At 37.8% G+C, this 17,545-nt stretch overlaps 1 protein-coding gene across 1 annotated transcript; it reads left to right on the top strand.

The window, feature by feature from the left end:
- Nucleotides 1–420: 420 nt before the first annotated feature.
- PGRMC2 (progesterone receptor membrane component 2) lies at nucleotides 421–17,232 on the top strand. Its single transcript, XM_029235724.1, has 3 exons — nucleotides 421–982; nucleotides 13,517–13,672; nucleotides 15,092–17,232. The coding sequence occupies exons 1-3, from the start codon at nucleotides 565–567 to the stop codon at nucleotides 15,187–15,189; spliced, it is 672 nt and encodes a 223-aa protein (XP_029091557.1). The 5' UTR covers nucleotides 421–564; the 3' UTR covers nucleotides 15,190–17,232.
- The last annotated feature ends 313 nt before the right edge of the window (nucleotides 17,233–17,545 follow it).

Below are 17,545 nucleotides of genomic sequence, written 5' to 3'. Positions count from 1 at the left end.
TCGGGAAGGCGTCAGGGAAGGTCCCGCCTCAGCGGCCGCCTCAGCGCACGTGAAGCTCTCGGGCGGAGCCAAAGCGAAGAGGCGGGAGTTTGCGGACGCGAACCCTGGCCTGGGAAGAAAAGCGACCCCTGGGCGCACGCGCACAGCGAGGGGACTGGGAGGAGCGTGTCTCCCAGAGGGCTTACAGAGGAAAGGAGAGCGCGTGGCGCCGCGGGGCCCGCGCACGCGCCGTAGTCTCGCCCCGCCCGCGCGCGCGGCCGGCGCACCGTGTTTTCTTCAGACCCGCCCCCCTCTTCTACTTCAACTAGAGGCGAAGGACGAGAGCAGGGAAGTGTGGGGCGAGGTGGGCGGGGCGTCGCACGCGCGCGCGGCCTGCAAAAGGAGGGAGGGGGACGGAGGGAGAGATCCAAGACAACGTTACCGCGTTAACCCCCAGTCGGGAGCCGGCCTGACCCCGCCCCCTACCCTCACGCTATTGGCTGGGAGGCCCCACATGGGCGGGGCCGACCGTGGGGTTGGGGAGGGCAGGGGGCGGGGAGGAGAGGAAGGCGCTGGCGGGCAGTGATGGCGGCGGGTGATGGGGACGTGAATTTAGGCACCCTGGGGAGTGGCAGCGAGAGCAGCAGCGACGGTAGCAGCGAGAGCCCGAGCGGCGCGGGAGCGGCAGCAGAAGGGGGCGGCTGGTCGGCTGCTGCGCTGGCCCTTCTGACGGGGGGCGGGGAGATGCTGCTGAACGTGGCGCTGGTGGCGCTGGTGCTGCTGGGGGCCTACCGGCTGTGGGTGCGTTGGGGGCGGCGGGGTCTGGGGGCTGGGGCCGGGGCGGGCGAGGAGAGCCCCGCTGCCTCTCTTCCTCGTATGAAGAAGCGGGACTTCAGCTTGGAGCAGCTGCGCCAGTACGACGGGTCACGCACCCCGCGCATCCTGCTTGCGGTCAATGGGAAAGTCTTCGACGTGACCAAAGGCAGCAAGTTCTACGGCCCCGGTGAGGAGTTGGACGGGGAGGGGGAGGACCCCCTGCAGCTCAAGCGCGACCATCTTATGATGGGGAGGCCCCTGGGCAAAGGGTTAGCTTGCCATCCTTCTCGACATCTGGATCCCCGCGCCTTGTCTCCCGCACCTGAGACGGCCCGCCCCCCACACGCCTCGGCCGCGGGCCCCTCCGGCGTTTACCGCCCCGAAGTCGGGGCCCCAGTGTCGCCCCAGGAGCCAGCTCTCATCTTTCATTTTTCTCCTATCCCATTTCTCCTCGCAGCCTTTTCTTGTGCTGAATTTTTCAAAATCCTTTTAGTTGTCGCCAGTCACGCTGGCCCTCACCCTTTCCTGAGCTTTCTGATTCCTGGGATCGTTGGGGGCGGGAGAGAAGAAAGATTTCTAAAGTAGGGACCTAAAGTTTTAGGCGCTGTAATTCATAGCTTTCCTTTCTTTACTGTGTGTGTGTGTGTTTGTGTGTGTGTGTGTGTGCGCGTGTGTGTGCACGCGCCACTGAGCTTCCTTTTCCCTCTACTACTCCCCATAAGGCCACATTTAGGTACACGGAGTTCCAAGTCCCAGCCCTCTGTAAACTCCTGTCATATAAGCAACACCTCGACTCTTTTTTTTTTTTTAAAACGGGTTTTGGTACGAAGATGCTTTCCAAGATTAACAGTATATGTGGGATGAGGCAAACCTGAATGCAGATCCTAATAAATACTGGCAAGGATCTTCGCCCCGAGTTTTGGGGGTGGAGCTCATATACCCAGCAGGCGTGCCTGTCCGGTTTCTCTCTTTTATCTTTTTTTTTTTTTTTTTAGTAGGAAGGCAAGTATTCAACTACTCGTTGATTATGATTTACTGTGTTTTCACTGAGGAGCAAAAACTTAAAACAGCTATAAATTCATACCCCCAGGCACCAGTGCTGCAAGTTAAAGATTTTTAAAACTTTGCTTTCAGAGAACTGTGTGTGTGTAGGGTGTTTGGTTTAGAAACCCTTCCTTTACAATGTAGTTATAGCATACATTTCAGATTATGTTAATAAACTTCAGTTCAGACTCATGGAACCTGTTGGTATACCATAAAACTGATCAACATTTTACATGCTGGTTGTGTAGTTATTCTGAGCTTTAAAAAAGTGACTACAATAAAAGTAAATAAAATTAGAGACCTAGAGTGACCTGTTATTCGAAAGAGTACATCCAAGTCTTAAAGTCAAGGGGGTTGGCAAGTCTAAAAACAAGTTGGTTTCCTCTTTAATCTGTTAGTCCATGAGATTTATTGATACTTGCAAATATATACTTACGATTTCTGTGCTTAGTGGCTGGAAGGTATTTCAGAAGTGCTTTGGTTAGTTAATTAGAGGTAAGAAATTGGAGATTCTACATGTTGAACTATTTATTTCTTAGTGCCTTGTATTTTCTGTATATATTTATAGTACATTCAATCCAACCAAGTCACAGATAGCTTATTAAGTACTTGCTTCTCGTTGTATAAAAATGAAAACCAGATGTCTGCCTACTCATATCAGCTGAAATAGTTAATACTTTTTTTGTTTACTTATGAGCATGGGGGATAAGACAATAGGGCCAAAGTACAATATTTAAACGGACAGACCAAATTAAATAGTTTTTTTTTTTTTTTTTTAGTCAAGGATTTACACAGTATGTGTGTTCGATGATTAGAAATTGTGTACAGGTTTAGATTTTTAATGCAGAGCTTAACCAAACTAAAAACTCTGCCTTTGTACCCCTATCTAAACTGACAGTGAAGCAACCAAAGTATTACTACAAAGAAGCATATCGGTCCTCACACATTATGCCTTGCCACTATCTGAAAATAGCTAGGAGAAACAGCCTTAGACACAGTTTGGCAGGATCCAGTGGCAAATGTTCTGCAACAGAAATTTTAAAATTGAGTCATAGTTGTAATGTAGATAGCCTTTGTGTGGCTTGAGCCAGTGAGGGGGTTCCTCGTAACAACAGAGGAGTCAGCTTTAGGTTAGCTTCCACTGATTTCCAGGTCCTAATGAACAGGCTAAGAGTGATATTCAGTTATTTTATTCTAAGTACTTATCAATTAACAACCTAATAGAGATATTTGGAATATTTTATTATTGAAAGGAACCTTAAAGGTAGCCAGATCATCTTAGGGGCTGAGAATATATTTCACATTAAGAGAAGATAAAATACTTCCCCAAAGTCTTGAAGCCAAATTTCTGGCTATGAAACAGACATAAGTTCGGTTTTGGTTTTAATTTTTTATTTTCATCCTCAAATCAATTAAGCAGTTTTGTAGCAGAATAATTCAGAAGTAAAAATCCTTACCTGAGACTCTTAGTAGCTGAAAGAATGAGCTAAGGGAGCTAGAAAACCTAGTTTCTGTGCCTAACCAATATCTACTCCCATTTCTCAGTAATGGTTTTAGAGTTAGATTGTTTTGTGAGGCTTTTTCTGTGTTGAAGATATTTTTAGCCATACATTTTTAAAGTTTGGGTTGTTAAAAAATTAAATATTGGCAGTTTAATTTAGTGGAGTAAACACATATTGGCAAACAGCTGTCATTAACTACATTTGTCAATATTAAATTTAGTAACAGTTCAGGCAGTTGGCCAGCATGTGAGGAAAGTGGTCAGGTAAGAAACAATGAATGTGGGAGGAGAAAGGAACCAGATTTGTTAAGCAGCTACTACATCAAATCCATTAATTTGTCATCTCCACAATGCTTCAGTGAAATTAGTGAGTATTCTGTCTTTCAGATGGGGAGCCTGAGGTTTAGGAATTTGAGGTAAATTGGCTTGGGTCACACAGACGTGGTATTCAAATCCAGACATATTTGACCGCAAAGCCTATCTGTTCTATTTCAGGTATACTGCATTCTGGGATAAACTTAAAGAGAATCTCACTGCTGTTATTTTTTATACCCTCTCCTAGTTCCATAAGGATTTAAAGCCTCAAAGAAACACACTTCATGGCTTTATGTTGTGCTGTTTGATATGGTAGCCACAAGCCACATGTAGCTTTTTAAATTTAAATTAATTAAAATTAAATATAATTAAAAATTGAGTTCCTCAGTCACACTAGCCATATTTCAAGTGCTCAGTACCCACATGGCTACCGTACTATACAGTGCACTTTATAGAGCATTTCCGTCTTCCCATTGAGTTCTGTTCAACAGCATTGATTCTAGAGGTCAGGGTAGAAGGAGTAGGAAACTCCATTTGTGGCTTATTATCTCATTTAATTTTCAGACAGCCCTAGGAAATAAGTAATGTTCCCATTTTACAAACGTGGAAACTGAAACTCAGAGAGATTTTGCCCCAAGTCACATATCTAGTAAGTAGCCAAGCTAGAAATCAAACCCAGTCTAACAGGCTTCATAGGCTATCCCCTCCCACTGTATCACAACATAATATAATTTCACGTTTCCATAGTCATAATAGATGAGGAAGACTCCAACAGATAGTATAATTTTAAATAATTTGATGTAATATTACTGCAGTGGAATTAAAACAGTGTTTTTTATTCTTTAGAATGGCAAGAAATTATACAATTGACCTTTCTAATAGTTTATCTGCGTTTCTGATATTTAGATATATAGCTTCCCTCATTATTCCATGTATTCTTTGACATATACCAAAGCTGTATTTTCTCCAACATACCATTTAAATTCCACTGGAAAGGAAAGAAGTATATACGAAGTACCCCATGAGATGCCTAATATTTAGGAGGTGGGGGAAAGGAGCACATTTACCTTTCATGTGTCTTTCCTCCTTTTTTAACTTTATGTTCAATATGTGAGTTTTATTTGTAGTTTGAAGAATTGCAGCTGAAGCAACAGTTTAGGCATATAGACAAACCTATTCCTTCATCAACGTCCTACTGACACTACCCAGCTCTCATCCTAGCTTCTTGCTTTGAAGCCAACTGGGTCTGTGTTAGGTCTAATGCCCATACACATTCATTACCTACTATTCATTACCTGCCAATCAGATAAAGGGATCATCTAAGTCTTCTGATGAATTTTGATACTCTGCTCAAATTTATACTAGTAATTTCTACAGTACCTTCTTGTTTGGCTCTTCTGAGTTCAACATCATTCCAGTGTTTTTAATCTAAGAGGGAATTGTATTTGTATTAAATACTAACACAACGTATAATAGGATAGCTTAAAGCATGTATAAGACCAGAAGATGTTATTCAGGTTGGAGGAAAGGAGTACATTTAGTAACATCTGGAGTTAGCCATTCAAGTTCTTTTATAATAGTTCTTTCAACAGTGTAACATAGATCACTCCTCCCCCACGTACTTGTGACAGACATCACTAAATAACTGCTGTACTCTTAGAGCCAGCATCTTGTCTCAAGATCTTTAATATAGGATTTCATCTCCACTTTTAAACTCTAAGAAGGAATTGCCTGGATTTCATTACATTGTTGCGTAGATAAGATGTTTTGAGACATGAGAGTTCTCCGAGTCTTCAAAACATTTGCCTCCCTACCCTCATGGAGTTTATGGTCTGTTGAGGAAGACAGATGATAAACAAGCATTCAATACATGATTATAGTCTGTAATTAAATATGATGTGAAATAAATGAATAGGAAATGTAATAGAGGTTAACAAAGGACTTTATTTAGATCAGACGGTTAAGAAAGGTACCTTATTTATATTGGTTTGTCAAGAAAGTGAGGATTGATACCTAAGCAAAAACCTGAAGGAGCCAGCCTTACAAAGATTGGGTATATCAATGTTTTGAAGCTATCTAAGCACTAGATCCAGAACTGATACTGTGTTAATCGGCAGAGGAAGAAACATCCTTATCACCCTTACTGATTTTCAGATTTGACTTGAGGCTTCATTTGATTAGTGTTACCTCAGTGCTTCTTTTTCCATCCTTTTACTTTTAACCAATCTGTGGTTTTTTTTCCTTATAAATAACATATAGCTGATTTTTTCATTAAATTTAATATCAATACTGTCTTTTAACAACTTAATCAGTTTATTTTTTTATTCCTTCCACGTTTTCTCCCCTACTGATTTTTTTAAAATTTATTTTATTGAAGTACAGTTGATTTACAATGTTGTATTAATTTGTACTATACAGCAAAGTGTTTCAGTTATACATACATATACATTCTTTTTTATATTCTTTTCCACTGTGGTTTATCACAGGGTATTGAATATAGTTCCCTGTGCTATACAGTAGGACCTTGTTTATCCGTTGTCTGTATACTAGTTTGCATCTGCTCACCCCAAACTCCCAGTCTATCCCTCCCCCACTACACCCACCCCTTGGCAGCCACAAGTCTGTTCTCTATGGTCTGTGTGTCTGGTTCTGTTTCACATCCCCCTACTGATTTGGATGCATTCTATTTCTATTCTTTTGGTGATAAGATTCTTTTCCTTCAGTTTTTGCTATAGAATATAAGAATGTTAACCAAACATTTTTGTATGAATTAGAAAGAACTCTTTAAGACACTTCACTGCCATTTGACAGAATATTTCTTAATATTAAATATACAAAACTATCATGTATACAAATGTAAACGGTGTCCCCTGGAGTTATATGGCACATAGCCATATATTGTGGCCCTGGTTAGAAAGCATTAACTCCAATCCCTCCCACATTCCATTTTTTCTATGTTATTACTATTAGACTTATAGTTTTACTGCAGTTTTTAAAACTCTACCCCCAAATTGGTTAAATTATTAACTTTTTTTTTAATAGTCGATCTTCATTTAAATTTACCAACATAGTTACCATTTTCTTTATTCACTGTCATTTCTTTCATCTCATTCCTTTGTTCAGGGTTCAGTTTTCATTTTAGTGAGGTACATCCTATAGCTTTTTTCATTGATAGAAAAAGATTCTGTGTCTATCTGCCCTCACTCAGGAATAATAGTATAGATGTAGGATATAAAATTGTGGGTTAACTGTTTTTTTTAACTCATATCCTCAATAATGGTTTTTTTAGTTTTTTGTTTTTTGTTTTTTTTTTTTTATTTTTGGCTGCGTTGGGTCTTAGTTGCAGCACGCAGGATCTTTCGTTGTGGCGTGTGGGCTCCAGAGCTCAGTAGCTGCAGTACACGGGGCTCTGTAGTTGTGGTGCACAGGCTCCAGAGCACGTGGGCCCTGTAGTTTGCAGCACACAGGCTTTATAGTTGAGGTGCGCAGGCTCAGTAGTGCAGCATGCGGGCTCATTTGCCCCACGGCATGTGGGATCTTAATTCCCTGATCAGGGATCGAACCAGTGTCACCTGCATTGGAATGTGGATTCTTAACCACTGGACCACCAGGGAAGTCCCCTTAATTTCTTAATAATTTTAAGTAAACATACTATATCTCTTTAATCTGCTTCTGTTATCTTATTCTTGGGATACCATTTCTCTATCTGTTCTGTGTGCTCACCCCTCCATGGTAGTTTGTTTCTTCATGTAGTTATAACTTTTATTACAAAATTCAGCAATTGCTGTCTTTTTGTTTCTTGAATATTTTCTGTGACGTTCCATGAGCCTTGGGTTGTGGAAGTCTCCCTGTGGAGTGGTTAGGGGTATGCCTCAATGGAAGTTTCTGAAAAAAAAATTTTTTTTATTAGGTAATACGTGCTCAAGACAGAAAAATTTTAAAGGGTATATAGTAAAAGATAGTCTCCTTCCCACGACCCAGCCACCATGTTCCCCTCCCTAGAGGTGAGGAACCAGTCTGAGTATCTGAGTCTCGTTCCAGAGCTATTCTCTGCAAGTGAAAGCATGTGGGTATGTACACCCCTCCCATGCACTAATTGTAGCATACTATACAAACCTTTAACAATATTTTAATATATTGAGAGCCTTTCATATCAGTTTAAAGAGAACCATTTCATTCTTTTGAATGTGTGCATAAATTCTATTATATGAATATATCATAATAGTCCACTTTTTTTTTTTTTTTTTTGCGGTACGCAGGCCTCTCACTGCTGTGGCCTCTCCCGCTGCGGAGCACAGGCTCCAGACGCGCAGGCTCAGCGGCCATGGCTCATGGGTCCAGCCGCTCCGTGGCATGTGGGATCCTCCCGGACCGGGGCACGAACCCGTGTCCCCCGCATCGGCAGGCGGACTCTCAACCACTGCGCCACCAGGGAAGCCCAATAGTCCACTTTTAATGAACATTTGTTTCCAATCTCTTGTTATTACATGGTACTGCTCTAAATATTCATGTATCATTTTAGACGTGAGTAAAATCATAATTATCTATCAAATAAATTCCTAGACGTAAAATTACTGAGTCTTAGGGTATGGACATTTTTAATTTGGGTACTTATTTCCGAATTGCCCTCCAGAGACATTGGACCAATTTACACTCACACGAAAATGCCTGTTTCTCACCCTTTTGCCAAAAATGTGATATTAAACTTTTTGGTCTTTGTCAATCTGAGCAGTTAAAATAGTATTTCAATATTATTTTAATTTACATTTCTCGGTGAGGTTGGACATCCTCAAAAATTTGAGTCATTTATGTTTCCTTTCCTACAAATTATCTATTCATATATTTTTTGCCACATTTTTTCGATCATGACTATTTTATTGCTGCTGGGCTTTGTATCATACTTAAAGCTTTTTTGCACTTAAAGATTATTTTTTAAAATCTGTAGTTTCTTAATACTTTTATGGTTTTAGTTTGTTAGTTCCACTTGGAATTTATTTTAAGAAGTGAAGTAAGCATCCAACTTTTGTTTTTGTTTTCTTACAGAGGGCTGTTCAGTTATCCCAACATCATTTATAGAATAACTTCTTTTTCCCAATACTTGCTGTATTACCATTACTGTTTGTTAAATTCCAACAGATATTTAAATCCATGCTATTGTATTTTTTTCACCTTAGAGTTCTCATTCTACCTGGGCTAGGTGAACTCAGGCCCCACCCCCACAAACGGCACAGGCCTGGGGTTTTAATTTTTCAAAGTCTTCCCTGCCCCCAGCCCAGCCTTGAGCCCTGAGGCCAGGGCCACTAGCTCAACCCACAGTATTGCTGAGAGCCTCCTAGTTTGAATTTTCGAAGCAAGGTTGAGTTTTCAGTTCCTCTTAGAATTATAGTAGTCAAGAGATTATCTGGTTTGACCTCCAATTTTAGGCATGTAAATTTGCCCAAGGTCAAGTGTAGGGTGCGGCCTCGAACCCAGGTATCTTAACTTCTTAAGAGGTATTCTTTCAGTTTTACCATGCTACCTTCTCTCTAAAAGTCCTGGGAGTTCCTAGAGCTAAGTATAAAAAAATAATATCTATTAGTTGGATTTCATTTAGTCACTTTTACATATTGTTTCATTTGTTCCTAGGCACATTATAACCTTATTTGGAATAAATTACTCAATACCAAGTATTATTAGATTTTTTTTAACTTACTTTAATAATCACAGAAGACTATTGTCAGAACATGCCAGAAAACTGGGCTGTTTATAAACTTTAATGAATTAAAGTTTGTCTCTGAGAGCTATCGTTTTTATACCATGGAAATAACTAAAACATTCTGGAATTTTCTCTTCTTCATAAATACTAATGTAGATACATAATCACCTTAATAGTCAAAATTATGTGTTACATATTTTAGATATTTTATTTACTTCCTCCTGGAATTGTTTGCTCATTAAATTATTCTTTAAAACATTGTTTTACAGTGACCATATGTTGTTGCCTTCAAAAATATGTCACCCCATTGTCACTTGATTGTATTAAAGTAAGCAGTTTCAGGATACAATAACTAGTAGATTTACTGATTTTTGAACTTTAAAAATCTGTATCATAAGTGGTATTAACTCTTAAAACTGTGAATGAAATCTGAATTCTAACTAGTATAATGTCATTTCGGTGTATTTAACAATATCGTGGAAATAAGATTTATCATTAAAATGATGTCCTAGGATATTTGTTATATATGTACATTTAAGAGAATCTGTCTTGGCTAAATAATTGGGTACATTTTTTGTAGCAAGAATTTTCTTGAAACTGTAAATCTAGTTTTGTATCAGCACTATATTTTAGTCTTTGATAAAGCAAGAGTATAATTTGCTTAGTTATTACTGAAATGTTAATATCTAAATGAGCCTTAATCAAAACAATCTGATTAATTTATATAAGCGAGATTTGAGTGTGTGTGTGTGTGTAAATTATACCATACTGAAGACCTAATACCATTTAAAATTTGCTTTCCTTGGGTAGCTCTCTGCTATTATAGTATTATGGATAGCCAAGAGTAGTTATCAAAATATTAGAATCAGTAACATTTAGGTCTGTTATGTAAGGAGGTAGTGGAAAGGGGAGGTATTACTGACTTCTTACATATGGTTTTGATTGTGTTAGGGATGCAGAGAAATATACTTTAACTGGACCTCAAATCCTCCTTTTTCTAAGCAACTCATCCTTTTCCAACTCTAGTTCTGGATCTTTATATTACGTTCTTTATGGTCTTACAGGAAAAAGTAAAGAAAACTTTTCAAAAAAACCTTTTCAGAAGTTAAATGCTTCTTGAGGGAAATTGGAAACATGTGGAGAGGACAGCAATACAAAGAGTGGGAAAATATGTTAATCACTGAATCATTCTTTTCAAGAGTTACCAAAACATCATTTTGTCTAGAATTAGGCTTGGGTTATTAACTGTTGACTCAAGTTCACTCTAAGTTAGCCAAACCAAAAAAAGAACATCATTCCTTCTTAGGGAAGTTGGCAGACAATTTTACTAAAGAATACACTGTTATACGTTAATACACTCAAAGATGGAGGGTTTTATGACTCCTATTTTTTATAGTGATCATCTTTTCTTCTCTCCTGTTTACCATTTGGATATGTTTTAAGGTTGATACTGTGAAGTATCCTGAAGTAGATTGACTTTTGTAGGCCAGGGAGGTAAGTATTATAACACAATGCTAAGAAAAGCTGATGATTTCTAAAAAAAAAAAAAAAAAAAAAGCTTCTTTTGTTAATGCTCTTCCATTTTGATTTAACAGGTATTCTAAAATAGCCATTTCCCTGAAATTTTGTGATTAGTGAAATGCTCCAGTTTTCAGGATTGTCACTCCATCTTTGGGTTTGTGGGTCCTCTGTGTGTTTTCTCAAGATGTGCTGTGTTTGGGGTAGTCAGAAAAGTGGAAATGTTACTTCCCAGTTCTGTCGGTAATTTTAGGCAAGGCACTGAATGCCTCTGTTTCTATTTGTCTGCCAAATAGGGAGGGCAAAAACTGTCCCTTCCACTTTGCAATACTGTGAGAGAGGAAAGTGAGATTGCTAGCAAATTCTCCAAAAAGTTGAAATTCTCATTTTACATTTGTAGTTTTTTATAGCCTTGATCAATTTTATTTTTTTCTTTTGTGTGTTTGACTAATCACTGTTTTAAGTTTGTAAGCATTGGTCCAGTTAGCATTAAGAGGCTATATATTGGGCTTCCCTGGTGGCGCAGTGGTTGAGAGTCCGTCTGCCAGTGCAGGGGATACGGGTTAGTGCCCCGGTCTGGGAGGATCCCACATGCCGCGGAGCGGCTGCGCCTGTGAGCCATGGCCACTGAGCCTGCGCATCCAGAGCCTGTGCTCCGCAACAGTGAGAGGCCCGCGTATTGCAAAAAAAAAAAAAAAGGCTATATATTATTCACAGATTTTTTTTGTCATTGTTGCTTCTTAAGAAAAAAATCACATTAGTTCTCTCTGTATATACATAAATGTGTATGTGTGTGTATATATATATATATATATATATTCTCCATCTCCTGAAAACAGCCATTGCCACAAAGCATGTGGAGTTATATACCACAAAAAAACACAACTGCTTTAAGGTGGACTGCTTTTCTTTCCCTAGGGACTGTTCTTGCTTAGTTTTAAAAGTTAACGTTGAGAATTCCCTGGCGATCCATTGGTTAGAACTTGGTGCTTTCACTGCCAGGGCTGGGGCTCAATCCCTGGTGTCGGGAACCTGCAAGCCAGGTGGCATAGCCAAAAAAAAAAAAAAAGTTAAATGTTTCTCATAAAAAAGAATGAAATAATGCCATTTGCAGCAACATGGATGGACCTAGAGATTATCATAAGTGAAGTCAGTCAAACAGAGAAAGACAAATATCATATGATATCACTTGTATGTGGAATCTCAAAAAATGATACAAATGAACTTTTTTACAAAACAAATAGACTCACGGACTTAGAAAACATGGTTACCAAAGAGGATGGGGGGGGATAAATTAGTAGTTTGGGCTTAACATATACACACTACTATATATAAAATAGGTAAACAAGGACCTACTGTATAGCACAGGGAACTATACTCATATCTTGTAATAACCTATAATGAAAAAGAATATATATATATCTGAATCATTTTGCTGTACACTTAAAACTAACAGCATTGTAACAGACTTAAATTTAAAAAAAGAAAAAAAGTTAATGTTTCTCCAAAATAATTAAATCCAATTAAAGAACTTCAGATTTTACTTTGTAAATAGAAACAGTATTAGATTTCCTTCTCTCAAACACTTTTTGAATGTCAGTTGTCATACCTTTTTGAATGTCAGTTGAGATAATGGGCAAAGTTTGAAAGTTACAAATGTTGGCCAGTTGTAAATAGTGTCCCATTTTCTTATATAGAAGACAAATTTAAAAGTATAAAATGATAGCCTAAGTTTATATTAATAGGGGAATGATTAAATAAATGATAGGTGTATCCACTCAGTGGGAAAATATATAACCCTTAAATGATAATTGTGATAGTCACCTAATATTAAGCAGCAATATGGAAAGTACTTAAGAACGGGAAAGCAGGAAAAAGTACTTTACTGGAAGTATTGCCTTTATTTTCATGTTAATATATTAATACCTAATAATGCTACTTTTTAAATTTATTAAGGCCACTTTTTCCATGCAATTAAAAAAGAAATGAGTTTTCCTACATCCAATGAACTTTATGGTGCAGTGCTTTCTGTAATTCAAATTAATGTTCATAAATGTTTAGATTTTCGTCTATTTAATTTTTGAATTCTATTCTTAAAAGTATAGATGCTTTTCTGACACATAACCTTCAATTTCCTAAATGATTTCAAATATGAATATGGCTATAATCATTATTTTGCTCATTTAAAAATCAGGGGATTTCCATTTTTTTCTACTTGTGTACTTCTCATTAGAAAATGCTTTATTCTGTTATATGTGAAGTAAAACTTTCCTCTCCATTCTCCAGAAATGTTGCCACTGTAAAGTGCTTGGTCTGTATTCTTCCTGGTGTTTTTTTGTGCGTATACAAACGTGGGTGAAATGTGCATATATGTATATCTTTTTTTAAATTCAAAGTGAGTCATACTATATAATTTGCTGAATTGCTTTTTTCAATTACTATATCATGGACTTCTTTCTGCGCCTGTACATATAGAGTTACCTCATTCTAAGAAATTTCTTCTCACTATCCTATTTAGTGTCTGTGCATGTTTTGAAATTAAGGCTGTGTACCACATAAGAGTCATGAGGTTTCCTTGATTTGACTTTTTCATTTGAGACATTCTAACATAGGGTTAGATAATCTAAATAATTTCTTTTTTTTCCCAGCGGGTCCATATGGAATATTTGCTGGTAGGGATGCCTCCAGAGGACTGGCGACATTTTGCCTAGATAAAGATGCACTTAAAGATGAATATGATGATCTCTCAGATTTGAATGCCGTACAAATGGAGAGTGTTCGAGAATGGGAAATGCAGTTTAAAGGTACCTTCATTTTGTTGGGTTCTTTGCAAATATTAAATATATGGCCAAAGAAAGTACATACTATTTCATTACTAAAGAGCCTAAGGATGCTGTCTGTTTTCACTGCCATCATTATTTGATGATAAACATAGCTAACTATCAAAATGATTGTTACATGTGCTTATTATTTATAAAATCCATATTTAAAAATTGGCTTGTTACAAACTATAAAATTTATAAAAATTGTGACACCTTTAGTCTTATAAGGCTTGTTCATTAAGGTATAGTTTTTTAAATATAGAATTTAAAACAATTATTTAAAACAATTAATTAATGATATTGATACTGTAATTTTAGTTTATTCTAAAATGATTTTCTTGATCTTACCTTCAAACCATAAAGGAAAAATGTCATTCTCCTTCATTACATGCTCATGACATCAATTTTTACCGCCTCTGTGAACACTCTGGACTGCTATTTATGTGACCTGTGGATCCCTTGGAATACTGCTTCTGGCTTCTTGGCACTTATACTGGTTTTGCTATACAAAGCAGTCCTCCTGTCTTATCCTCTCGGTTTGTCAGTTAATTTGCTTAAACTAGGTTCAGAGTCTTGACCAAGAAATGACTAAACATGTTATCACCTTGGATATAACGATGTTCTAAATTAAACACCTGGTAACATAAAAACAAGCAATGTAACCGAGATCTAAGAAGAGAGTTTGATAGGAGAAAGAACAATAATGTACTAGGCACCACATATCGGGAACTCAGAGAACACAGGATAATAAGTAACGAGTGAATTTTCATCTTCTCATTTGGTTTGTTTTCTTAGGGACTACTAGCATGTGTCACATTTTCTCCCCAAGAATATTTCCTGGTTGGATCTACTTTCCGTGTGATTTTCCACCTCATGTACTCTTTCTCCCCAAGAAAGTAACCATTAACTTTTTTATGGTCTTCTAACTGTTGGAAATGCCCTACATTGCCAACTTATCTATCTAATGACAATACTTTGGGCTATTAAAATTTAAAGAACTATTCTGAGACTCACAGTGCACATTAGAGTTAAACCAGTTTCAAAGTACACGTCCTCATACCTATTCCAAGAGCCTGGCATGGGTGACTCCAAGATGGGTCCTGGATGTGCATATATTTTTTTTAAAGGTCTCCAAGTGATTCTGATGCAGTGTCCTTGATTAGGAACTGGTTGTATGGAACACTCTCCTGCAAAAGCACAATTCCCAAGCTTTATGAGTTCCCTGACCTTGTTTTCTTTTGTTCAAGTGTTACATGAGTACAAAGACTGGACAAGGTAAACAATAGGAAAAACTTATCTTGTTCTATATGACTCTAAAGGAAGCATACACCTTCCCTGCTGTATAATGGAATAGTGAGACAAATTTGATCACTACTGATTTTCTTTTGATGTATCTTTCAGAAAAATATGATTATGTAGGCAGACTCCTAAAACCAGGGGAAGAACCATCAGAATATACAGATGAAGAAGATACCAAGGATCACAATAAACAGGATTGAACTTTGTAAACAACCAAAGTCAGGGGCCTTCAGAACTGCAATTCTTACTCCCTTTCACAGAATGTCCAGCGTCTTTGGGTTTGGTTCACCTGCTGCAAAAAAACATTCAACAGATTGTTTGTACAAGCTAAATGAGTCTCACTATGAAGATTCGAATACTAGACATTATGCTGCCAGACTCATTTGTTGCAGTTGTTTGTAATGTCTGGTGGGGCTTCTTCATCCTGAAAAGAAGGAGACGGATTTTTTTAAAGAGCAAGAAAGTCACAAGATTACTTTTCCTTTTCTCTTTTTTTTTTTAAATCAAAGACAACCTGATATGTATTTGCTACTTAAGTGTACAGATCTCCTTAAAAAAACAGCAAGGAATTCCTACTTCATGCGCTGGGTCTCTTTTAGCAATGAGGGAGGGGGGTTGGTGCCCATCAGTCTGAGTAGTTAAGGCTACTGCAACACTAAGATGTGACTCCCCGAGCTTTTCTTTTTGGGTTTTGTCAGAGAAAAGAAAAAAAATTTTATTTCTAAGAAATTTTTGGAAATTAGAAAAAGGGATTTCAGGTGGATTTAAGTCAAAGCTAATTCCCCAACAGTAAGATCATTTGAAACTGGTTTTTATCCCTTTCCTTCCCCTAGATCAAATCAATATTAATTGTGCCTTATTTCACTTACATAGACTTGAATTATTTTTAGGGAAAGCCCCTATGTGAATTCAGAAGTCACTACAAGCAGCATTGAGACTGAAGTTGGAATATTCTGTTGACCGCAAAACCTTGATGTCATTCTGTGTATATAGAATGTAAAAGGAATATTCAGTGTTACTGCCATATATGTTAATATACACAAACTTAATTAGCATTGTCATGGCCAAATGCATTCCCCCATGCTTTTTTCTCTTTTCAAAAAAAATTGAAAAACAAATCAACAACTCTATCCCCTAACAGCTGCCTAATTTTAGGAGTCTTGACTCTCACATCTCACTGGTGTGGGTGCATGAGGCCCTAGTATGGATGTCGTGTGGGTGTGTCTGAGTGTGTGTGAGAGCGCCTTGGAAGGGATCTGCAGATACTGTAAATACCCGTACCATTTTAATAAAGCATGTACAATAAACCAAAATAAGCTTGAGTTGGACTTTATATACAAACTGTAAGCCAGTGCATTATGATATGGGAGTTGAGATTGTGTATTTGATTCAAGATAAGGAAAAATCTTGGAAATGAAAGGCAGGCACTGGTTAACCAAGTTGTACACATTGTACCACATTCACTGTAACTTTAGGAAGAAATTCCACTTTGTGGAACATTCTCAAGAGATCTGAGATTATTCAGGTAAGAATTGATATATTAAAATGTACATATTTTTTCTTTATATTTTGATGCCAACTGATAATACTAGAAGTAATAGTACTCCAGGTGGTAGTTATTGAACACAAAACAATTAAGGATATTATACTGATTGATTGATAGGTATTAAATTCTTCTATTGTTAGTTTGAAAAAGCTCTTACTACAAGCCCTATATGTGTCCATTATTTGATTGCATCATGACTATTTAGGTTCTTAACTGGAGACAAGTTATACCAAAAAAGACAATTTTATTCATTAAGTCAGCAGTTAAAGAATTCTCCTGCTTTACGAGTATAATATATGCAGAAGCCATCAAAGAAAGAGGAACTTTTAACTGCAGTAATAAGCTAAAGTATGTAAAATACTACATTCTATTGTGTTCAGTCTTGGAATGTTTTGTAGAAAATGATGAACTTCAGCCAGATCTTTGCTGAAGACTGGTTGTAACAACTGAAGAGTGTTGGTAAATGGTTTGTGTGTTTTTATGTAAAATATTTTCTGAACAGATTTGTTAGAGTATGTGTCCTCTGGAGTAAACTGATATATATGAATCATTTGAGCCTAAACTTAAGTAAATCTACACTTGTGAATAGAGAAACCCTAAATATTCATGCAGTAAAAATTATGTAGTCTGTTAAGAAAAATGAGTAATGTTGTGCTTTGGACTTGAAATAAACAGTGTTCTATGGACAATTCCTCAATTTCGGTTGAGTGTTCCCATTCTCAGGAAGTTTGGTGGGCAGTCAGTCATTGAGTAAGGGGACGGGAGCTGTGGTGGCATTGTTGCTGTTGTTTCTCCCTTAACCACTATTTCCCTAACTTGCCTGGTTATTAGAACCACTTGAGGTGCTTAAAATACAAATTCTTGATCCCCAGTCAAAACCTACCACCCACTGAGCCAGAATGGAAAGAGAATGAGTCTCGGACTCTATTTGTAAGAAGTGCCTTGGGTAATTCTTATGATCAGAATTTTCAAATGTGAAAAACACCACACCAGTCTTTTCAAGTTATACA

This window comes from Monodon monoceros, unplaced genomic scaffold, assembly GCF_005190385.1.
Source record: "Monodon monoceros isolate NGI ecotype Baffin Bay Population unplaced genomic scaffold, NGI_Narwhal_1 Super_Scaffold_20, whole genome shotgun sequence".
NCBI lineage: Eukaryota > Metazoa > Chordata > Mammalia > Artiodactyla > Monodontidae > Monodon > Monodon monoceros.
This window is presented reverse-complemented; position numbering and strand designations above follow the sequence as displayed.

Bases quoted from the DNA above. Each gene is read 5' to 3' on its own strand.
- PGRMC2 (XM_029235724.1), top strand. From the start codon at position 565: ATGGCGGCGGGTGATGGGGACGTGAATTTAGGCACCCTGGGGAGTGGC. The intron at 983-13,516 runs GTGAGGAGTTGG...TTTTTTTCCCAG, and splicing joins CAGCAAGTTCTACGGCCCCG to CGGGTCCATATGGAATATTT. The intron at 13,673-15,091 runs GTACCTTCATTT...TGTATCTTTCAG, and splicing joins ATGGGAAATGCAGTTTAAAG to AAAAATATGATTATGTAGGC.